The sequence below is a fragment of the Dicentrarchus labrax genome, unplaced genomic scaffold (genome assembly GCF_905237075.1).
Source record: "Dicentrarchus labrax unplaced genomic scaffold, dlabrax2021, whole genome shotgun sequence".
NCBI classification, from domain to species: Eukaryota; Metazoa; Chordata; class Actinopteri; family Moronidae; genus Dicentrarchus; species Dicentrarchus labrax.
The window spans coordinates 12,485,303-12,510,727 of NW_026136717.1; the positions used below are offsets into that span (position 1 = coordinate 12,485,303).

A 25,425-nucleotide genomic window follows, 5' to 3' on the forward strand; every position below is an offset into this window, starting at 1 on the left:
TAAAAAAAAAAAAAAAAACATCAACCCTGCCATGCCTGGAAAAACAAAGTCCAACTACAGAGAAGAACAAGTTTCAGGCTTTAAAAAGAGAACACTATAATTGAGAGAACCATGGCGAGCAATTACAGCGACAAGCGAAGAGCAAGAGGGATGAAGATAGAAGAGGGTGGGTGAGATGAATAGATAAATGTCCAAAGAAACAGCTATTTCAGGGCTCTGTTCCACCTCCTGCACTGAGAGAGAGACACATAACATCCTCTCCTGCCACGAGGAGCCTAAGTCAGTCAGCCGATCAGGATTTCTTTCAACCGCAGCTGTTGTGGAAGTTTCCAAGGTGCTCTGTGTGCGTCTTCCTGGTTCAAGCTAAAAAAAAAAAAAAAAAAAAGCCCTGAGGTGTTCATTAGCCGAGGCCTCCGGGGCCCCTGGACGCCGCCTGCAGAGGCTTTAACTGCTGCGATGGCGAGGTTTAAACACCGAAGTCCCACAGTGATTGCACACGTTCATGAAGACGGAGGGAGGAAGCAGGCGTAAACAAGCATTTGATGTCCTGCAGAATCACAGAATCTCTAAGAAGGTTCATTTGCATTTTGATATTCTTAACATTTTCGTGGAGGACAATCTACAATAAACATGTAATAGGTCTTCTAATCACCCACCAGTGAATTTATAGTGAGCTAAGATCTAATGTCACATAGGCTACGTGCCAATTACTTCTAGCTTTGACTCAGGAGACACGCAGCTAATAAGGTTTTATTACAGGGAAAATATAAACAATTGAACCACAAACAGTTTAAAGGGTTGCAAACACCAGCATTTAAAATGTAGACATTTTACAGTGAAATAATATAAAAAATAAATTCCCAGTGCAATCGCTTCAATAAGTTAATTCACTTGAACTGTTTTTTATTGATTTCTACTTTGTTGAATTGTGAAATTTGCACCATTGACCAATAACAAGGCATCTTGAAAGCTGACCTTTGAGGGGTACAAAGAGCCAGAGAGTCCAAAATGTAGGAAACTATTGTAGCTTATTAGCTGTGTTGCACCAGTGTGGACTTATTATAGCAACCGAGCGAAGCTAGCTGAATCTCCTAGACCTCTGATGACTGACTTGGACTAGCCCAGCCAGCTAATAGGTGTTAGTGGTTAGCTTGCAAGTAGCAGGTTACCAACTTGCTCTGTAATAAAGTCACTGTGTCACCAAGACTGAGGCGTAACAGTGAGAAGTAAGCTTCAGCAACCAACCTTTGACTCCCGTTCAGTGTGAACTCTTTAGTCAACCACGTTTCAACTAAAATGTCATAAATTTGCCGCATTGCTACGTAGGTGCAAGACAAAATGTTTCTTTATTAGTGTTTAGTTTTTATAGTCAAAGACGGCTTTTGCTAACATTTTATTTTATAGAAAAACAAACTGAAACTAATCTGAAATCTCTGATTGGTTTCCTTTATGGATAAAGCAGTTTTGCTCATCACTAGATAACCATGCTAACATAGAAATTCCCAAATCAGGTCTCCAAAAAACTAACTAACTAAATTAAAGTATTTTACCACATTAAAAATTTCAAACACGTTTGTTGTAGACGTTTTTTTCTCTTTTGAATGCCGTCTTCCTCTAGGGCTAACTACCTGTACACCCTTACAATCTATTCTATATCAGAATAAATAACCACACACACGTCACTGTTTTACATTTTTTAAAGTACATTCCTTTATTTTACAATACAAATATAATAAGTAGAAATGATTTGGCAGGCAAACGATGAGTGAAAAGGGGAGTCGCAGTGAAACAAATTCAAAACTTCATCGAGCAAAAAAAACCCAGCTTATTTAGCATTAGCACACTCTTCAAAAAGCCATACCGGTAATTTCCTCAGCACCGTCTGGCCTCAATTAGTCTGTTATTAGGCACATAAGCGAGCTTTGGATTGAACTAATGTCACAGGCCAGACAAGAAACACACAGCCTGACTTATAAAATAGAAAAAAAAAACCAGAGCCAGCAGGGTGAATTGATGGCCCCTCTGTGGTTCAATCACCAATGATTTGATCTTAGCTGCTTAAGTTCAGCTAAGGTTGAAAAACTGAAGAAACTAAGGCGACATCAGAGAAACATACCAGCAGCCTTTTCTATTTTATCCTTTGGTAACTTGCTCAAGACTTCAGATGTGCATAGCTCTTCTGATATACCATCACATAACAAATGGTCTCACAGTAACGTGCATTAAATTACATTATTAATTGACCAAAAAAAGCAGAGAATCGTCAGCGTGTCTGATGATGTAAGAACAGTGTGTGTGTTTGTGTGTGTGTGTGTGTGTGTGTGTGTGTGTGTTTAAACTAATTTCTCTAAATTTCCAAGTAGATATAAGAATATTCATTCCGATGAAATCAACGATGACACAATAAGCTATAAATAAGAAATGCTTCCTAATTCGTCCAGTTTCACGATAAATCACCAAGGATGTGAGTGAAGATATTATAAATAATAAAAGAAGACAAAATATAGACAAATAAAACAAAAAATAAAAAATATTGCTTTGACCTTTCCTCTTTCGCCTGCTCAGTGAAACGCGGGCGAGATTCCTGAAGGAACAAGCAAGCTATGGCAAAGACTGTGTGTTCACAAATGAAAGAAAATGGACTCTATGCTAACAATTAGCATAGCTATGCTCCAAAATGAGGCAAAATAATTTGATACCTAATACCTGTACAAGGGCAGTATGGACATGGCAAAGCAGTGAAGGAGCTCACACAGGCTTTTTTTTTTTAGGACTGTGGAGTGTTAAGTACACTAGATTCAAAAGGGCTAACAGGCTGATATGGCTGCAGGCGACGTTCACCGTCTACACACTGATGTCTCTTCATTTTGTGGCTTTATGGAAACCACGCAGCGCGGGAGAAAGTCCTTCACAAGGCAGACATTATGTTCTGTCAGTGTGAACAAAAAATAAAAAAATATCCAAGATTTTTTGAGTTCAAAAATAAATCTGTTCTTTGTGTAAACAGAGTTTTCCTTCATTCGTTCCATGTTCATTGATTTATAAACACAGGAGGTGTTATTCAGAACCGTGGCTAAGTTGTGGTTTTGAACGCTCCGTCAAATCACATTCAAGTTTTTTTTTTTTTTTTTTTAAGGTGAGACCAAGTCCCGTCACTCACAGTCCTCCCCGGCGGTGGCAGCCTCCAAAGCGGCGAGGGCCTCCGCCACCATTGAGTCCGTAACGCTCTGCACCTCCTCGTTCCTCTTCTCGTCCTCGTCCTCGCTCTTCATCACCGAGATCCCGCTCTCGACGGTGGAAACGTCTGGAGTCTTTGGCTGTCTGCGCCCGTCCCGGGTTTCTGCTGAGGACAAGGTGGTTGTGCTGGTGTGGATGTCCACCGACAGGACGCTACCCTCGTCCCCCGTGTCGCACATGAGGTCCAGCACCACTCCCACGCCCTCGTCTATCTCGTACACCTCGTCTATTGCCATGCCGATCACACACTCATCGATGATGCTGTCCCACTCGTCCTTTGACTTACGTTTCTTCTTTTTTTCTTCTTTCTTCTCTTTTTTATTCTTTTGCTTCTCGTACTCCTGTATGTTTGGGTAAACGGGCACCTGGCTCGGGGCTTTTTCCTGCCCCATCCATCTCTGTCCCAGACCTTCTGGCTGGATGATGTACACCTCTGTGGGCGGCGTGCTCCCCTGCCTGTGCGGCTCCTTCATAGAGGTTGTGGAGTGCAGCCTGTGGTTGACGTGGTTATTGTCCACCTCTAGTTTCAGCGTGCTGTCGTTGGACTTGCTGTAACCCGGGTTGTGGAAGCCCTCCTTCTGTTTGTTGTGGCTGCTGCGGAGGTTGCCGCCGTGGGCCCCGCCTGAGAGCTGGTGGGGCTGGTAGAGCGAGCTGCCCGCAGAGTCAGACTTCCTCACATCCACCGCTGCGGAGGGGTCGTAGATGTAGCTGTGAGAGAGACAGACGGAAAGGGGGTTACTTCTGGACCTGAAACCATTAGTTTTGTCTATTGTCTTTAGATTTTCTTTAATTGTATCGTTGTGGTTTGTTTTATTTTAAATATATTTAGCAATTTTAGCAGTGTAGCTCATTTAAGTCCAAACTAAAACATACTGTTGGATGGATTGCTATGAAACTTGTGTGCAGACATTCGTGGTTCTCAGAAGATGAATCCTAATGAGTTTTCCTCTAGCGCCACCATGAGGTAGAGTGAAATGTCTCGTCAAATATCGGATGGATTGCCTTCACGTTCACGTTCCCCTCAGGGTGAATTGTGAATGTCCAAGACTTGATACTTGTTTTATGACCAACTATTGACATTCCCGTCATCCTGAGGCTGCAATTTGTAGGCTAATTAGCAAATGTTAGCATGCTACATTAAGCTGGTGCACATGGTAGTAACACCAGTAATGTGCTATTTTCATTCATCAGATGAACTCAACGTTGTAATAAGTTGGTCGTATCAACTTGAAATGTACGTAGAAAGCACAACCTCGCATCCAGTTTCATCTTATCTACTTAACTCAAAAGAAATAGGACTTTTAATTAAACTGCTATGAAAAACAGAAAGAATGAAAGATCAGTAGGAGCAAGATCTTTTTAAAACTCCAATCGAGTCCGAGTTACACTTGACTTCACTATTTGATTTCCTGGATCAGTGTGGCGACAGACAGAGAGGACTATTTCTGTCCGTCTGACCGGGCTCCAGGAGTCAGATGTTCCAGTAAAAATCGATGAAAACGCCATCACATATTGTACACCGACTGCAACAAGGATACTTCATTGCGCAGTCGATGCACCTTTCTAAATGTCACTGTTATTGTCGCTGTGCATGCACCTGATGTTTACATACAGACGACATCTAGCCGAGGCTGCGGTAGTGTTTGCACTGTCCATGTGAATGTCGGATATATTTTATGCAGAATGTCGCTGGGAGGAGAGGAGATGTGTACACAGGCCTCTGACTGCACTCAAAGTCTGGTTCAAATAGTAAAATACTGATGACTTCTACTCTCAGAAGTTGTTTTGTTTGTGTTGCTGACTTCACGGCGCAGAGGCAGCCACGGGGGAAAAAAAGAAGACATGTAAGCCGAGAGGATGAAACAGACACTCATCCACAAAGCACACAAACACAGATGTTGTATTACTACAGGCTGCATCTCAGAATCATGATTACATTTGCTCTTATTTTGACCTTAAAGCTGCAATAATAACATAAATATATCAAATTAATGCTGTATTCTACATTATGAGGTTATGAACTTTGACTCTTGCTGCCCAAATTCCCATTGATCTCCTCATCTAGCTATCTCTTGGAAAAAGTGTTTTTTCCACAATTAACTGCTTTAAAGGAGAAGAGTCTTAAATGCTAGATTATTCAACTTGATGCTAACAAAGAGTAATAAGAAAAGAAAGAAGAGTAAAGTCAAACACTTGGCAAACCACAACCGCAGCATTTAAAGAAATAGTTTTAACATCTTGGAAAAGCCGAGAGTCAGCTGATGGATACCGTTCAGTACGGAGCCAAGAGGCAGTTAGCCTAGCTTAGCTTAAAGCCTGGAAGCAGGGGAAACAGCTAACCTGGCTAAAGTTAAATTCAACAATATGACTTATTGTAACTAATTAGTGAGTTTTAGTATTTATGAACTTATATACTCAGATAGCCAGGCTTGCTGCTCCCCCCTGCTTTCAGCCTTTATGCTAAGCTAGGCTAACTGTCGCACAGACATATGTTAGTGGTATTGATCTTCTAATCTAACTAAATATCAAGCAAATCGGTGTGTTTGACACAATTAACTGCTTTAAAGGACACTTTAAACACTCAAAATATAAGATGATAGCTACTTCGCTTGTTTGTTTGTTTCTGAGGAAGCTAATGATACTAGACTATCCTTAGATTTACACTGAAATATATCCATATATAATAGGGCTGCACAATTCATCGAAATATTATCAAAATCACAATATGACCAGGTGCAATATGCAAATCGCACAAGCTACTTTATTCAGCTAAATTTAAGCAAATTTATTAATAAAGATTAAAAGTGTAACAAAACAGCATTCAACAGCAGAGATACCCTGCCCTTGGTACAGACCCCAAACAAATAATCAAAATTTAAATAGTTTCTCATTTGGATTTTATGTCCCCTCTAGATTGTCTGTTTTCCTGCTGTGAGAAGACGCTGATCCCCATAGTTCAAACTCAGCATCGTGATAACAGCTCAGAAATACACATTTAAATAGTAAAAGGGAACAAAAAACAAATCCGCCGCTGATTATGTTCTGATTATGTCCGTCTAAGTAAGGTTAAAAAAAAAAAACAAACAATAAATGACAATAAACACAAATGAATTCACATTTTGTTTTTCTCATTTTGTTGAAGAAGAAAACCAAAATAATGAGCCCTCGCTATGCCGCAGTTGAGCTCATTAAGATGAGTGACAAATGTTGAACACGAAAGGGGGCATTTTCACCTGCAACCAGCATAACAACCAGCTTCCATTCTCAATCAGATAAAACAGCACTGATACATTATTAAGCTCTAATGTAAAGTATCTCTTGTTCTCTCCCTTCATTAGGTGTTTCTGTTGAACCCCCGCTGCTGTGAAATGAGTCTCTTCTATTGGGTAAATTACACACCGCCATACCTTTTTTATTCCTCGTAGGACGGTGGAGGTCGATAAAGGTCCGACACTAATTAATGCTCATTTAAGCTCTACACCTTAAATAGCCCCTTGTAGGCTCTAATGACTATCTGTTGCCCTATTGTGGAGGATTTTCTCTCACACACACACACACACACACACACACACACACACACACACACACATCTCGACAGGTTTTAGGAGTGTTGGCAGGGGGGGGCTTTATTTTGTGGACGGTGTAACAGGCTGTCAGACATCGCCCGTTGCGAGAGCCTCATGTTTTTCATCCTCTTCTTCCTTTCATTTGTTTTCTCCTCCACCCTGCAAGCCGTGTAAACCCCAGCAGAGCTCCCCTCCATCTCACACCTCTCCAGGTGTCTCTCCCCCAGCCCCTCCCTTCCACACAAACCCTCTCTTTCTGCGTCACTGTAATGTAGCTGCAGCTCGCTAATCTACTGTCCCTTTGCACTTGACTTCTCCTTCATTTGAGCACCTTCCCTCGAGCTTTTTCCATCTATCGTCTCACTCCCGCCTCCTCCTCCTCCCCCTCTGTTCTCAAGTTGTCCTCCTCACTCTTGTTTTCTGTGCTTTTGTTCAGTGCTCGTGTACTCAACACGAACCCTGAGAATTAAGAAGATAACTTTCAGATGTATTGATTGATTCAATAGCTCCTGGTAAGCAGACACACAAACACATCTCTCCCCGCCTACACATTTTATAGTCACAAGCTAACACACACGCATGCTCACCCTCTCTGACTTAAGCACCTCTCTCTCACCCTGCATCCTCCCCTCCGTCTCCCTGCACAGTGGAAAGCTGAGAAAATGAATGTTTTCCATTTCTCTCGCCACCGCTGTGTCCCGGCTGCCAAGGTGAAATTTGAGGCTTGCTTTTAGAAAAAGCCAGACACACACAAGGTGTTTTATAAGGAAAAGAAGGAAGAAAAAAAAAGGACCAATGATTCATAAAGCTGGACAAAAGCTGTGTGAGAGAATGAAACTATTTTCATCGGCAACATGAAGGCCGCCTTTTCTGTCTCCGAGCTATTTTCAAAGAGCAGACTCAAACTTGTTGTTGCAGTTTTCTGTGTTTGTTTTTCGGGGAACTGGATAGAGACAAAATGGACACAAAAACGGCAGCAAAATGTCAAAATGTTTGTCTTCATTCAGTAAAAAAAAAAAAAGGCACATTTTATGTCCAGTAGGGAGTGTCGGTGTTCAATCAGATAAATCAGATGAAGCACTCCAAGCACATAAAGCCACACAGAAAGAGAAAAGCAGCAGCTGCTCAGTGCCGAGTTCGGATTTTAATACCAAAAGAGTGACTTTGCATATAAGTAGGTGCAGTTGGTTCTGGGGAGTTCCTGCTTTCCTCTCTCCTTCGGGATTCCTTTCTGTTTTGGGTTTTGTTTATGTTAAAGAGCTTTTTTTAGGGAGCTCCTCCATCCCGGAAGAAGCCATTATTTACATATGATTTAACTTTTGGAGCACCATGCAATATGTTGTTTACTGCGTCAGGTTAAGTCAAATGCTGATTAAGTTACAGGAGAAGGTTCCCTCGTATAAATCGACGATTAGCCACACCTGCGGTATGTGACCACAATACCTACTCCAATCCCTTCTCGTGCTGCGCAGATTTAAGCTGATATTGGTTTAAAATATAATGCCAGGGAGCAGTGGTGCCTATGGATTTTATGCCACCAACGCCATTAGACTTGTGATGAACATCCTAATCTTTAGTTTTCTTAATGTGAGGCACGTCACCTTGGAGTGGCGAAAAGCCAAAAAAAGGTACCTATGAACATTATATTTACAATCAAATTAAATGGAATAATTCAACATAAGAAGGCACAAGAATAAGTGCAATTTTGTGGTACATCCTACTTTTGTCAGGTCAGTTAGGGTGGTGGGCTGGCAACAACGCAGGGTCATCTGGCAAAAAAAGTCGCCAATTTCTCGATTTTTGCCACACTCGCAATGCAACGTTTTCCGACAAGGAGTTGATTCATAATGTTTCACCCTTCAAACAACATATTTTGAACAAATTAGTACATTTGAAGTGTATGGAACCCTTATGCCTCATCGTTTTTTAATCTTTTTATGGGTTTTCAATTAAATTAACCAGCAAAGTTGCTGCAAATAAATGCAAATCACACTCATTTACAGTAAATTATGCTCTTTTGTGACACTGACAGCTCATAAAATGCTTCACAATGTATAAGTAAAGAGAAAGATTTGAAAGCTAAAGTGAACTTTTAAACATGTCCCTGTAAATATGTGAGGAAACAATAAAAAGCACAATTTATTCAACCAGTTTTCATTGGTTCAAATGAACTGAGCTCCAGGCTGTTGTGTGAGTGTCAGCCTGCCTATATTGAGGCCGTACTGTTTACCCAGTAACCCACACGCCCACCCTGCCAAACCCCAAACACCACTAAGCCCAGAAATGTGACACTCCAGACAATTAGGGAGGTATGTGTGCGTGTCACAAGCATTCACATGTGTGTCTTTGACATGGGAAAGGGGGAAAAAAAAAAAGTGTGGAGGGGGGATTACGACTCTGGTATGCGAACCACAGCGTGCCCTTTCATTAATCTGCAATCAAAATCTCGTTTCCAGGCCCTGTTCTGTCTCCTCGTTCACCTCGAAAAGCACAGCGATGTCGACCCCTGACAACGATGCCTTGTAGGCTTTTAATGAATAGACAGTCCGGCAAAGAAATACAGTAACCAAGGGTGATGGCTATTGGCGTATTGACTCACAGTTTGTACAAAGAGCCCACGTGAGGCTGGGAGTGCAGACATATTATAAATGGACCTCTCACTATCTGCATGAAACAAGACAAGAAATCGTTATGTGGGCGAGGAGACGTTCGAATTGGCGCTGTGGACCTGCAGATAAGGAAATGTACAGTGAGAGGTTGTTACTGAGGAGGATGTTTATATGTGTGTGTTAGCATGCTAGCATTAACACTGCAGTAAACACAGAGTACAGCTGAGGCTGATGGGAGCTAGTTTCTCCAGGTATTTTGGAACAAAAACAAATACATGAAGGAGAAGCAACACAAAGTCTCAAGAGTACGGAGGCTTCTTTTATTTCTTGCTGCTAACCTTGCCTTGAGTGTGGCTGTCGTTTAGGGGGTCATCTACTAACTGAACTTATCACAAGACGACAAAGCTCTACTTTTGTCCCCTGTTCTCCAAATCAAGGGTTTTGGGATAGAGGGTGTCATATGTAAGCTCAGAAATGTGTGATTTTGAATATATAAATACGATTTACAATGTTTCCCATTATCCAAACACAGACTTAAATTGGGCTTTGCAGAGGAACAGAGAGTTCTGGTATTATGTTAGAAGATGCGAACGCGGTGGATATTTTACAAGCACGGAGCAGGTAAAGCAACGGTGAGCAGTGGATACACCTGGTTTGTGCCAGTGTCATTTGGTACCGCATTGGTTTTGACCGTTTCAAGAGGCTAAGTCATTAACATCATGGCTCCTCCACCTGAGGCTCACCTGCTGTTGTAAAAAAACAGAATCGAGGGTGAAAAATCCTAAAGCAGAGTTGTGTTTTTTAGGCAACTCTTATAAAATGTACTGCTGACAAAGACACACACTGAGGAACCCTGTCGGCAGTAAGAGACCAGGTGTGTGTGTGTGTGTGTGTGTGAAGTGAAATATGAAATAACCTACTAGAATTCTACTAGTTGCAGCCCCACAATGAGCATTAAGATTGTTAAAGAACATATTACTGACTTCAGCAGAAAGAAATCTTGACTGTTGACAGTAATGCTGTGAGTACAACAGATGAAAATTCCCTCCACCTGCACAATTCTTGGGGGTAAACAAACCTCTGACACAAAATCCTTGAAGCCTAAAACCAAAACTGTCTACAAACCACTAAAGGAAAAAGGAAAAAATGTTAAAGTTTCCTCTAAATCACTGAAAACAAGCGATTGTAAGATTGTAGCCTCACTATTAACGAGAAGAATCGACAGGGAAAGTGTCACGAAACAAACAAACAAGAAGAGATAATGACTGCAGAGTCAGTCAGACTTCTCACCTTTTTATCATCCTGCAGCACTGGCACCCCATTTGGGCAGCTGTGTCGTGGAGCTGTGGAGGGACATTAAGAAAGCAATTAAACTTTAATCGCACAAATTCCCTTTGACTCAATCGAAAGCATCAAAACTTCTTTGAAAACGTGCACACATTGTCTTGTGTCGGGTGACATTTTCCCATCAATGTCTGAGCTCGCTCATAAAGGAAAGGTTACAGTTGGCTCCGCACACACAGGTCTGCACGATGACACACACTGACAGAGTCCGAGTCTGCTATTGATCGGTCAGTTCACCACCTCTGACATGTGAGTGGGTTTTAAATGAGGCCTCTTTTTTTTGTCGGGGCTCTCTTGAAGATTTCACCTCATCAGTCAAGTTTTTGCTTTGCCCTTGGTCTCGACGGTGTTTGGACACGAGGATGAAAACTCTGTCTGCCTGAAGCACCGATAAAGATGTTATTGCCATCCATCACTGTTGCGAGTGTGTAGTGTAGAGTGTGTATCTACGAGCGGGATGGGAGTGACCTTTTCTCTCCTGGTGGTGTGTTTCTCTAGGCTTTGGCATTTCATTGCCTGGGTAAATAATTAATCACTGAGTCTTGAATGGGGTTTGTCTGCAAGCGAAGGAGAAAAGAGAGAGCGACAAAGGTAGAGGACACAGTATCTCTTTTGTAGACAAAACTGTTTCTATTCTTAACCTTAACTCTCTGACCCTGAGGACCTTTCCTTTACCTTCAGTTGAAACTTTGAACAGAAACAGACGAATGCAAAAAGTTTTGCTTCAAATGCCGTGAAAATAGTAAGACTTTCTTCCTACTGGGGATGCAAATCTTTAGAAACCGGTCACAAATATATGGTTTCACTAAATAATTACTGAAAAACAGGTGGTTCTCAAATAGGAGTAAATACTGCAGCTGTTGGGGACTATTTTCAGACGCGGACTAATACACATTTGGTGCTCTAGTGAGTGTTTACAACAGCAGGTTGAAGGTTTTATTATGATTTTGAAATGATTACGTCCCAGGAATGAATTTCTATTTTTGCCCAAACACTAAATAAAGTATGAATTGTACCAGAACTGCAGATAATTCTTCATAATTATGTTAATATTGATTAAATTCTTGCACATTCTGTGAAAGGCGGTCACAACAGTTTTTTTTTTAAGCATATCCCAACAGTTTTATGTCTGAGAGGTCTGCGTTATTACTTGCTTGCTTTGTTCAAGTTTACAGATTTTGCTGCTACGTTCACCTTCTGTACAGAATATTTTACCCAGTGCAACAGTGTGGCTCACTGATGTGTTTTTAATCCTTTTGGACAACAATAGAGCTCGACGAGACAGAGGAATATTATATACCAAGCAATACTTAGGCAATACTTGTTAGTGGGATCATTCATTGCTGGTTTTGGTCTTTTTGTGGGATTTCTTTTACCAACAAAAACAGCCCAAAAGAATGTGCCATAGCTCTTGTCTTCATCAGTTTTCTTCACCCATTTATGTCCATTAGTCCTGTAACTTTTCAAGATGCGGTAAGACCAGGCATCTATGATGTAACAGGCTTCAGTACTGCTGTGGGACTTCATACATCTTTTGTGCAAAGTCCTGGAGGGAACGAGCTCCAGGTGGGCTTTGCTTGGGGGATTGGTGTGAAAAATGCACGTGGGACCAACAAATCCACTCTAGATGTACAGTACTGTACTGTACTGTACAACAGATCTAAACAGGGCCTGCTGAGATATACAGTATTATAAGCTTCCTTACAGACTATCAATCCAAGGCTGTGAACAGGACCGTCATGGCCAGGTCACATTTTTTTTACATGAAAGGCTGTACTATTTGTGCAAAAGCAGCAAAGCATGACTCCGCTATCCCAAGGCGTCTAATTATCCCCTTACAGGTCTGCCGCTGAGCGCCACGACGAGTCCAGAGGTGGGTGTAGTTACTGAGGATGCAGACAAAGTTAGCTTAGACAAATCTCGGTTAAGTACAAGTACAATCCTCTTCTCTCTGTGAGTGCCCTCCGTTCTCTCTTTCTTCTACACAGAGACGATCTCTTGGGATTTTGAGGTGGGCTTCACCGTCACTTGGCTGAAACAATCTCCACCACACATTCATCTACACTTCTAACACCGCGTCCTCCAACACATTCACAGCCACTTATGAAAAAGCCAAGAGGGTCTACCACGCCAGTTCAATCCAGAGAGGCCCATCCGTTCAGCAAGCTTTAAATTGAGGACCCTGTTTTACACACTATTGCACTGGCAAGCACCCACCCAGCTGAAGTGTCCCTTATCTTCCAGGAGGGGAGCAAGAGAGGAGGTAATTTCCCAGCGGGCAGTGGGAACTATCACATTAATGGAACATCGTATTAGTCCCAGCAGAAGTCACCATCAACTGATTGACAATTACTAGCCACATTCAGGCAGGTCAATAATCATCTGACAAGCTCCAGCTCTCAACCCTCTGATCGCTCATGCTTATTTTATCCCTCCGCCAGCTTCCTCCTCCTCCTGTTTTCTTGTTGTGCGGTGGCATCACTTGCCTTGTGCATTATGTATATTCCATATCTCAGTGATATGTGTCTGCTGCTCTCTATACCCTTGGGGGTGTTTTAATGTGCCTGCCTCAGAGTTTTGCAGGCTGCTTGGATTCGTTTGGGGAGCATCTTGAAGCTCAGAGCCTCCTTTTGCCAAATACGACGGCATATTTGTTGCAATAAATGGTCCTAAATCCGTTGACATGACTGTCTCTGACTGAATTGTTATGAATCAATTATGAGTATGAATATGTTTAGCTCCTTCCTGGCACAGTTAAAGACAGAGTGACAGTACATGGACTAGTAAGTGTTGTGAAGGGGGGGTTAATTAACCAATAAGTTCAAGTGAAAAGACTTCACAGTTTTCTTCATAAAATAACTAAAGTTATAAACACATTTCAGTTAAAACAGTTTTAATTGGAATCTCATTACTGATTTATTTTCTAAATTAAACACAGATAAAACGGGATTTTCCTGGCTGTAAATTGTCGTTTCAACAACCAACTTAATATTTAAAGCTGCACTAATCGATAATTTTATATAAACAATTTGTGTAATGTGTAAGGAGTGATGAACCCACATATAAATATCAACTACCCCTGTAGTTTTCTACTTCCCTGTAGTGTTTTAGTATCTTTCAGCTCATTGTTTTGGTTCTCCGGGCCACAACTTCTCTGTTTTGATTCACTCTCACAGCTCTCATCGGCAAACAGACAAGGTTAGAGACTAGCTGGTAAACACAACAGAGCACTTGGCAGCTAAAGAAACCGATATTTCCCTCATGTGTCTCCGGAAAAAAATATAGCTCATAACAAGAGTGAATGTTAGACTTACATTTCTCATGTGGCCGGACACACAAGTCCAAATGAACGCTAATGTTTCTCTGTGTCTGCTGCATGTGTAAGTAGTTGGTGTCGAGTTATAAACACAACACGGACACATCCCTGCATTAAAGTAGCTGCACAAATTTAACAACCTAACATAATATGTGGCAGTGGCACAGCGGTGTGTATATTCATTTTTTGGCCGTAGCTAGGGAGGCGGAAAATTTGGATAGTACAAACACAACAGCAGAAGAAGATATGCTATCTTTAATAATTCCTCAAAAACATTTATTCCATTCCATTAATTTAAATTTTATATTAAAGTTTATCATTGATAATTAATTTAATTCATCATTTTATCTGTAAAATTTCTAATTAAATAAATGAACAAACTCAAACATATTTAATTTACTATAGTAGAAGACGAAAACCCTGCAGATATTCACATTTGAAAAAGCTGGAACCTGTGAATGTTATTGCATTTTTGCTTTAAAAAGTGACTTAAATTTAAACAGATTCATTTTCTATCGATCAACTAATAGAGAAATTGACAAATCGTCACGACTTTGGTCATATATTTTCCATAGTTTCTGATATACTAACACATAAGTGTACAGTATATGAAGATCTACTGAATCCATAAATTACATATAGTAATATGAATATGGTGAAAAGAAAGAAATATCCAACATACAACACATATGTTTGGTTGTTAGGCATTTTGTAAACTGTTATTTCTTATTCCAGATGGCAGGTTTTGGGGGAATTTGCAGAATTATTTGGCCAAATCTGGCTGATAACACTACACAAATGTTTAATTTCCACACCGTAAAGACCACTACAAAGAAACATGAGTATAACCCAACAACAATGATCTTTTCAAAAATATTTACCCCTGAAGTCAACCTCATGACTTTCCCTCTCATGTGTCAAATCATGGGAGTTAAACACGCTTTGGAAAAGCTCAAGGCTGGAGATGGTTGTTTGTGTTTAAAACAGCTGGGCCTGGCAATGAGGTAGTTAATTTGTGGCAAGAGATGCGATGAATAATAAACTATTTTTTATGTAAAATACTCTTATGTCACCTGAATTAACTGTATACAACATTTAAATGTAAAGTTTACATATCTTTTTGTTCACTTGATGTTTACTCAAATTTGACTCAGACAACAACCTTTTAGCTTTCTGTAACTCAAACAATAAAGTTTCATATCAGTATCCTATTGTTAGTAAGTAAAAATAGAATTAAATACTTCAAATTTCACAAATACAAGAGGTTTTAAATGTCTTGCCTTATTGTTACATGTGCATTTTGTTGCGGCTGACTTCTACCATCTAGTGAGGACACACATCATCAGACAGGCGGAGTAATGGCTGGCTGACTGGGTCGGAAAAAGCTGGTTTGCATCGTCATAGAGTTGGGTTGCACATTTGCAAGGCAAAGCTGGCTGTAGGTTGACTGACAATGTGATTGTAGTGTTACCTGCCTCGGGCAAACCATTCTGCTTCTGGTCAGCAGAAACAGCTCACAGTCGGGGGGGACTAGCCCTGCAGGGCAGAGATGACACTGTGCCATCTTAGCAGCTAACAACGCTCCCCCTATGCAACAAAAGGGCCCATGAGTAACTAGCAAGTTACATGACTGTCCTGATAACTGAGTGACATTAAAAGTCAAAGTCAGCTCCCAAGAAGTCGAGAAATGTCAAGACAAACATGACTAACGAAGCCGGCTGATGTATGCTCTGGCTCTGGCGTGTCTACTTGCAGCTGTCATCTTTGCCACACTGTGTTTGCAGAGTAAATAGCTTGAAGATACACAGAGAGAAATGGAAAAACAAAGGAAACTGCACCGCAAATGAATTCCCATTTCAGAGCTCTGCACAGTTCTAATACCTGAGATCCAAAGCCTGTCTGTGCCTGCATCTTTAAGACCCAATCCAACTAAATGAAACTGGTTTTTGCCAAATCTGAGGCCTGAACCTGACAAAATGATGAACTTATTTGTTGTTTGGTCCGCAAAAATGCCATTAAATACAGAAAAATACCCATTTCTCTTTGAGTTGCTTACTTTACCTGACCAACAGTCCCAATCTAAACATATTTTGTGTATCAGATAAAGATAAAAAATCCAGACAAAGAAAATGAGAAAAATCTGCACTATTTAGAGAGTAGAACAGGTGAATCTTCGGCATTTTTGCTTGAAAAGTGACTTAAAGATCCAGTGTGTAACATTGAGGAGGCTCTATTGGAAGAAACGGAATATAATATACATAAGTATGTTTTTATTAGTGTAAAATCACCTGAATGTTGGAATTGTAATGTTTTTGTGAACTTAGAATGAGACGGATTTCCCTATAGTTTCTCCTTAATGCTTGGTTGACTGAAGGGCTTTAAGCTAGATGCCACTAAATCCTACACACGGGTCCTAAATGATTATTCAATTATCAAAATTAATTCTGAAATTCTTATATTTTCAAACTGTCAACTCAGCGTTTCAGCTCTGTTTCAACAAATCTAACCAGATACCTGATACATTCTGGTCAGGTATAGTATATTTAACTTAAGTAATAGACCATTTTTGGGGGGATTTTATGCTTATTATTAGATGTTAGATATTCAACAGTAGAGAGATGACAAGAAAAGAGAGTAGAGAGACATATATTTATACTAAATGAATGCCTTAAATCCTCAACTCAGACATTAACTGTATTTATTTATCAGCTACATTAATTTCACTGTAGGCACTCAAAACATTCGATCAGCATTTAGAATATGATGCATTGATACAGATTAAAATACCCAACGGTGTATAAAGCAGTTAGCTTCACCTCAACCAATTACAACCATAAACCTGTGTACTTTTACTCATGATAGTACATTTTGCTGCTAATACCTCTGTACTTATGTAATCTTCTCTGTATTTTCACGTTTTTGTATTAGTACTTTCACTTGAGTGACATCTAATCTTTCCTCACTGCACATTTTATTGCTGTTGCTGTACAAAAAGTAGCTGTTTGTTTGCTTTAATTGAGTTGAAACTCTCCCGAGTGCACTTATGTAAAAGAGTGGAGGCATGTTTGTTATAGTGAGGTTAAGGAAGGCAGAATGTACCTGTGCATATTAAAGCATATCAGAGGATTGGATGAGAAACTGAGGGCCATGCAAAACCTGTCAGTAATGAGGATTTTCTCTCAGCCTCTAAAGCCTCCCGCAGGCTTTACAGTAACCAACAGCAGCTGACTCAGATTCACATCCAACTGACCAATCATGTTGTTCCCCTGGAGACTTTCCAAAGTCATAATGAGATCAAGGATTCAATCTGTGCATCAAATGACTATCATTCATTCACATATTGGCCATTGTTGGCTGGCAATAACAGCGCTTTATCTGCTCCCTGTGCCATTCAATATATTATATATTGCTCCTGTTTTTTATGATGGGGAAGATCGTAGGACGATTACTGAAGGGGAGAGATATTTCAACGCTGGCAGCTTGGCCGAGCTCCCATTTTTTCACTTTCTGAGTTTTCCTCAGAGGAAATTGAAACATTTCATCTTGGAGAAACAGGTGCAATAAAAGTGAGATTGCTGTAGAGTGTCCCCTAAATGTGGAATGGATTGAAATCCAGGGGATACCCGTGGAGGTGGCAGTCAGAGCCATTTCTGAAAGATTGCTGCGGGAGGAAAAATTTCATCTGGAAAAAGATAAGGCTTAAAATAATTCTTCCTCTGGAAAGAGTCCAGCTGAAATTGATTTAACCTGTTAAGAGTTTTGTTGGGGAACAGGAGTTACTGTGTGTACAACAATGAAGAAAGTGGCCTGACTCTCAAATGAGGACATTAAAACGAGACATCATACACATTAGTTTTCTTCTTTTCTAAAGGATGTTGAGTACCTTCACTACCCAGCTTTAAAGACTGGAACAGACCTGCATAATGATTAACAACTTGAGTCTGGAATTAGGCCTGGGGGTTCGATAGCATTTTAGCTAATCTGAATCCTTTCAAATCTCTTATCAAACCTAAATTAGGTCTCACTTTTAAGGAACTAAAGTTATAAATATATAAAATGCAAAGATTAAATTTAGATCCAGAGTTTCCTCCCAGAACATGGTGCTTAAAGGAGGTGGTGCTTAATGTATCACTGGATGACGGGGGTTCACTGGGGTTCATAAAAATGTAAGAATTTTGGGTTTGCACTCTTTATTTTAGGCATGGTGGGGTGCCTCCAGTATAAAACGCTGTGGGAAACAGGGAGATATGTGGGCAGCTTCTGTTAACGGAGAAGGCAGACACACTACAGTTTGATGAGTGGCAGCCAACCTGTAGCTACAACCTGCAAATGAAATGAACCAGATAAGATATAAAATGTATCTGATAATTAGGAGAGTAGATTAAATACGTTTATTTTTCACAAACTATTTGATTTAATTACGTTAATATGATCCAACATATGCATGAAAGTTTCACTGGGAGATTCTTCTGAAATGAAAGCGACACAGTCATCATCATGGCGTTGTTGAACAACAAAAACACACGGAAAGACTCCAGAAAGTCACTGCACCCGGCCAACATCTTCTGTTTACAACTTGTTCAGATCAAACAAGATACGTGTTCATTTGTGAGCTTATGTTTAACTTTTACACGGAGCTACGCTACCTACAAATCTGGGTATCAATGTTTTTACATGCCACAAAACGAAGCATGACGCCAACAAAGGCAGTGGTGAAGAAGACTGACGAAACAAAAAGGACAAACAACGCGAAAGTGTAAACATAACTTTTGTTTGTTTACAAGAAAACTGAGCAGGGCACTTTTTAAAGTAGGAACATTACCAATAAATAGGTGTTTAAAACTGCGATATTTACTGTAGTGATTTGATCTCTGGCCTCTCGTATCACCTCAAAACACCAAAACACACCGCCATGTCCTTGAGATAGTCTTCCCTGTGCGTTGCATAACTGATACCAGTTGTTTTTGTTGTTCCCTGGGACAACTGAAATCCATCCACAACCATTTCTGTACAACTGTGGGTTTGAGTTGCTGGTATAAACACCAGCACATACTATAAAACCAAATACAGGCAGACAAAAAACAGAGCTTGAATAACGTTAGAGGCCTTGCTAATAGATCACAAAATCCCTGTTCTCTTATCTACTGAGAGTAATTGAATGCACATTTGGAGAGTAGTTGCCTGAGGTGGAGATATGAATATTTCTGTGGACGGTCTCTAGTGAACTTTTCAACAAAGGAGCGAGTCTTTCACAGACAAGACCCCGCTGTTGCTACGTTGCTCGGTCACCTGATAGATCCGCGAAAAAGGTCGGCTTGTGTAAGCTGTGGGTTACATTATAAAGTCATAATTTATATATCTCCACACCTACCCAGATCCGGCCAGAGTGAGGGGTGTGTGTGTGTGTGTGTGTGTGTGTGTGTGTGTGTGTGTGTGTGTGTGTGTGTTTTATGTATGTGTTGAAGGGAGATCATGTTCATGTGGGTGACATGGGAGGGGTGTGATGATGGAAAAGTGGGCTAACTGGTCTGACATCCATCTGACAGTCTGTTGTTTTTCTGTTTATTGTTTCTTTATCTTCTTCTTCTCCTTCTACAGCGTGTTTCATCACACTTTCTTGAAATGTAAACTTTCGAATCATGTGCTGCTGAGACAATGTAGACAGAAACATGGCGGGAATTCCCGTCCATACAATGCATGTCTGGTATGCTACCAAGGTGGACGTGTTTGAACTCTCTCATGTCGCTATTATTTCTCCTAATGTTGTCAAACCTTTCCCCAATACCTATCCTCGAGGGATGCTCTGATCGATCAGGCATTCAATTATAATAAACTCTTCATTACTGAGATCAACGACTACACATTTGAAGATAAAACTAAGGACAAGAATTAAGAGTTATTAACGGACAAGTTGCAGATGTCGTCACACATTTAGATGAGAACAACAGATGTTATGGTGACCTGTCTGCAGAGGTGGGACCGAGTCATTGTTTTGCAAGTCTCAAGTCAAGTCCTAAACTTTGAGTTTCGAGTTCTAAACATGTCACCGAATGTTACGCTATTTTAACAACATAACAACAAACATGGTTTTCTCCTGAAACTCCATTGGATGCTGTTGTTGGTTCGAACAAGGCAGATCTGAGGAAATAAGTGTCCACTTTCTGGGAATTAATAGTGTCAACTTTAGTTATTTTAGGAAATGAATTGATCCGTGGCACACTTTTTAAATAACATACTTTTTAAATCTTTTGGCTCAGGGGGAAGGTATCAAGTATTTTGAAGTCTAAAAGCTCAAGTCCGAGTGAAGCCACAAGTCGTTGCTGTTAAAGTCCGAGTCGAGTCTAAAGCCTTCAAATGTGTGACTTGACTCCACTCCTCTGCCTGTCTGTAAAGATGTTAAAGAGCAGGAACCAATCAGTGATCGGTACCTATCAGCCAATTGTAATAACATTAAATCAGTTATCAATAACAGCTCTAAAACTGATTGTTTCCTTTTATTAAATGTGTGGCCCTCACCCTGTAACTGCACTATAACTGTATTTCTGATCTTTAATTTCATTTTAATGAATTCATTCTCCTTTTTTATTGTTGCTGCTCTTATGTAAAGCACTCTGAACTGCCTCAGTGTTTGAAAGGCGCTATGCAAATACAGTGAAGTTGCCTTGCCCTACTTCACTATTCCCGCAGCTTTCAAACGTTTCCTCAAGAAGACCAGGGGGATGTGGCCGAAAGCTCTGGGAACAGCTGAGCAAGTGAACCTTTTGTTTAAGATATTTAAACATCCTAAAGATCATAGAATGAATCTCAACCCTCAAGATTTTATTTCCCAAAGCTATGAGCAACTATGAGACTGATTAATTAATCACAAAATACAAATAATATAGTTTTTAATTTAATGTCAACATGCCGCCTTGTTCTTGGTGATTATATGTTTTTGTCCTGATCTACAACCAGGTCCGTTTTCATCAAGCCACAACTGGCTTTTATCTAATTTACTATGTGCTTATGAACATTAAGTAAAACTAATTATAGAAATTATTGACAGGATTTCCTTGTATTCGCCAACGGCCGGCGTCTCCCTCCGCATTTCTCTACGGGAAGAGAACCCGCTGCATTAGATAAGGTGGTCAATTTAGTCCTCTTATCAGCTCCGAGGCTTTTAAAATCCAGCTGAAATGTCAATAAGCCATTTTTAAAGTCTGTGTAGAGACAAAAAGAAAAGAAAAGAAAACTGACGCTGTCTCACCCGCTGCTTTTAATAACCTGCATATACAGTAGATGAGATAAAACCTTCCACACCCGATAACGCTTCCAATAAAGGAGCTCCAGCTTTTTTTTTCATCTGACTATTGTGTAACTGTTACACTTACTTTTGATTTGAGCGGCTGACACGCGTGTTTTCAACCGCGGCTGAATCTGAATGAGCCTGGCGTGAGTAGGCAAGTGTATGCGGGATGATGGTTGTCATAGTGACCAATTCATACATGTTAAAGAACAATCAGCTGGTTTTATTTTCTTGTAAGCAGCGTACTGTTTCTTTTTTATTTAATCCAGCCGATGGATAATTTGTGTGTGTGTGTTGATGTCTGTTTCCTGTGTGTAATACTATGAAACGCTGTGTCCAAACATCTTTTTCCACATGGCCTTGGGCGGCAGCAGTCTGATGAAAACAAGTCCTGTCTCCTCTCTATTACCCAGCAGTCCACACTTATCAATAGCACTCCCCTCCTCGCTCTCACACTGCAAACAGACCTGCTGCTGTTTTTCCTCCCGTGGATCCTCCTGACCCAGGAGCTCTGAATTATACTTTAGCAAGTAAACAAGCCTTTGAAGAGCCTAAGAAGAGCGAGAGATGTAGAGCCGGCGATGCAGTGGTGAATAATACGGAGAGTAAACTACCTCTTCAAGTTGATCTTTGACCTTCAAACAACTGTGGTGAACACAAAAATATGGTTAAGGATGATACTGTTACATATCCAGGTTTGATTCTCCTAATAATTACACTTAATATGATTTTACATCAGAAAAGGTGGACATATTATATGAATAATCTGAATTAGTAACTAACGATTGTCTTCATTTTAATCTATTATGAGCCTACAGTTCCAGGCGATGTCTTCAGATTTCTTGTTTTGTCCGACCAGCACTCCTAAACTCACAGATATTCATATTTAAAATAAAGTAAAATACAGAAAAGCAGCAAATCTTTATGTTTTTATGCCAGAGCCAGAGAACAGTTGCCTTTTCTGCTCGATTAAACAATTGTAAAGATAAATCTATAAACTAAAATAGTTGCAGATTATTCTAATTTAAGGCTGCAGTTAATCCATTTACTATTATTTTGATCTTTTAGGAGGATCTATTGGCAGAAATGGAATATATTAGTGTATAATCGCCTGAAAATAAGTGTTTTTGTTCCCTTTACAATGAGCCTTTTTTCACGGAGTCCGCCATGTTTCTATAGTAGCCCAGAACAGACAAACCAAACACTGGCCTTTTGTGTTTTTTGTGAGTTTCACAACTACTGTAGTTTCTCCTACACGCTTGAAACGCGAGCGGTATTCAAATGGTTGCTAGAATCTCACCACTAGATGCCAGTGAATCCTGGACACTGGGTCCTTTAAGTCTGAGTAACAGTCCAATATGTCTATAATTGTAGAAAATAAAGACTCACGCTCTTCAGTGTAAAGTGTTCCCTTCATAAGAAAGAAATCTTTAATATTCGTGAAACTAGGACCAGCAATAACCTTTTGGAAAATGTCCATTTTAGTCATCAGCTGCCTCATTTACAAGTCAAAAAATGTCTTTTTAAACAAAAACTATTAATCTACAGCTGTCAGCGTTTTTATTTTACTCCTTCTTGTATTAATTCACACTCTCTGTCGGTTAAGATATGATTTTTAATGTATCTCTACTATACAACAACACATTGTTAACTCTAAAACAAATAACACTATCTGTACAATCTATTTTCCAGACCATAATGTCAACAACGGCACCTAGCTCCGTTCTCATGTTTATATCCTGTTTGAGGTCGAGTCATCCAGCAGGAGCAGCCCTGGTGCAAAACAAACTAGACCTTGGGAAAATATTATTTGCATACACTTTTAATGGAGTGTTTCGTCCAATAAGCAGCCACCAAAACGTAGGAAAATAGGTTTGAGCAAACCACAATTTAGCATCAGCTGTCATAAAGTTGTAAATCTCGCCTGCCCGGAGCGAAACAACAGTTCAGAAACCCATTGTGGAGTTTTAAGAGACACATTGATGTATGACGGCTGCTTTTACGCGGCTATTTACATCGTGTTTAGGGAGTGTGGTTGTGTGTGATAAATGACATGACCGGTTTCTGTGCTCAGATATAAAGTGACCCAGAGTTCAGTGAGACTGTGTGTTAGATGTGCAAACAAAGGGCCCAAGGCCGTGTACGTGAGTCCTGATGGTTTACTGATTCAAGACCTCCTCCACCTCCACCTCCACCCCAACAGAGAGCTGATGTCCCCAATAACAGCCCTCCATTCACTCATTAACTTCACCTGCACATGTGCAGTGTGTTCAGGGTGTGACGGACATTTTCAGCCTCGTCTCTGGTACAGTGTGTTACGTACTGGAAACACACACAAACACACACACACACACACACACACACACACACACACACACACACACAAAGAGTATGATATAACATTTGACTGGAGCTGAAGCAATTAAACAATTAGTAGAATGATTTGGCAACTCTTCTGATCAGTGATTAATCATTTTTCAGCAAAAAAGTACCAGTTTCCAGCTTCTTAAACGTGAATATTTGTTAGTTTCTGTTTAATTGTTACTGTAAATGGAATATTGCTGCGAGTGTTAGTCGGGAAATTATGATTATTATGTATTTTTCACAATTTTCTGACACTTTAACGACAAAACAATGAGATAACTGATGGATAATATGGTATTTTACAGGTGGATTCCAGTGTTTTTAGACTTTTTTACATTTTTTTGAGTTAACATACATTTAAAAAAATCTGTATTTCTCTACCAGCTTTAAGTAAAATGCTTTTGAAACAACATTGAGACAGAAAATGTACATAAAGTATTGAAAGAGTTATTAAAACCTTTAAGATGCCTTCTTTTTGTTTAACTTATAAATGGTAAGGGATTTGTATTACAGCCATGGTTACCTCCAGCTCACAACACATATTAATTAGTGTTAATAACCTGTGTCATTACACAGTTATCATACTTGTGTATTTATATTTACCACCACTCTAACACACATAAATGATCCACATATCCGTCTTATTATTTAATGTGATATAAAGTAGCCACAGTGCTTTGTGTCTCCACAGTCGCCATATGGCTGACATCAGCGCTCACCTGTTGCTGTTAACAACCGTCGGGAAAAAAAAAAAAAAACAGGTTTTAAAGAGGTTTCACACTCTTTAAAGTTAATTCACAATTAGTGTTTGTTTTTAATCTGAACGAGCCACAAAGAGCAGCAAAGAAACCGAAAATATAAAAGTTGTTTCCAACCTACCTGTTGCGCTGAGCGAAGGTGTGGCACTTTGCCCTGTAGGTATCAAAAACGCACCGATAACTTCATTTAACTTCACTTCCGGGCCTTTTTTCTTTACTGAGCAGAAATCAGACGTAAAGGTGAAAAAGTAGAACCAAAGTGTCCATTGAACATCTTCTGGATGTTGGCTTGTTGTTGTGGTGACTCGCTCGGAAGAGTTTCCCCCCCTCGGTGACTCCACAGTCCCATGTCTCCTGTTTGAACAGCGGTCTGCTGATGGTTAGTTAGTCTGGGACACTGGTTGGACCACAGAGTCAAGTTACACACACTCACACACAGCTGCTTCCTCTCAACACTTTCAAAATAAAATGATGAACCCACATGCAAAAACTTCTATCGGTTAGAGTTGATTAAAATGGGCTTACTGAGTTGTTATCATAAAGTTACCTTTATAATAATAATGATAATAATAATGTTGGTAAATTATGACCACAGATGGTAAAAATATATCTAATGAAGTGTCTTTTTTTGTTTGATACTGTATTATATTTATAGAGTGGCTGCCAACCCTTCTTTTGTTTGTGAGCTCTTTATAATGAAGTGATCCTTTGTCTCAGTTTATGGTTGTATTAGTGTGGATGTGATCTGTGAGGTGTTTTTCTTTCATTTGAAGGGTATTTCTTTTACGGCCGACAGCTTTAAGATTTAATATCATCAAGTATTTCATACCAAAAATGCCAAACAAAAACTTTGTTTTTTTAAAAGTGTTTTCTGTCAATCATTCATCATTAAAATCCTCTTGGGACCCTCTGTGGTGTCCGGTTCGAGACCCACTGTGCTAATATG

General features: G+C 40.0%; 1 protein-coding gene across 1 annotated transcript; it reads right to left on the minus strand.

Annotated features, from left to right (window-relative positions):
* Positions 1 to 1,685: 1,685 nt before the first annotated feature.
* Positions 1,686 to 24,869, minus strand: zgc:194930 (uncharacterized protein LOC557813 homolog). Its single transcript, XM_051428849.1, has 3 exons — positions 24,601 to 24,869; positions 10,703 to 10,755; positions 1,686 to 3,945 (listed from the first exon to the last, which is right to left on the minus strand). The coding sequence occupies exons 2-3, from the start codon at positions 10,732 to 10,734 to the stop codon at positions 3,153 to 3,155; spliced, it is 825 nt and encodes a 274-aa protein (XP_051284809.1). The 5' UTR covers positions 10,735 to 10,755; positions 24,601 to 24,869; the 3' UTR covers positions 1,686 to 3,152.
* Positions 24,870 to 25,425: the final 556 nt, after the last annotated feature.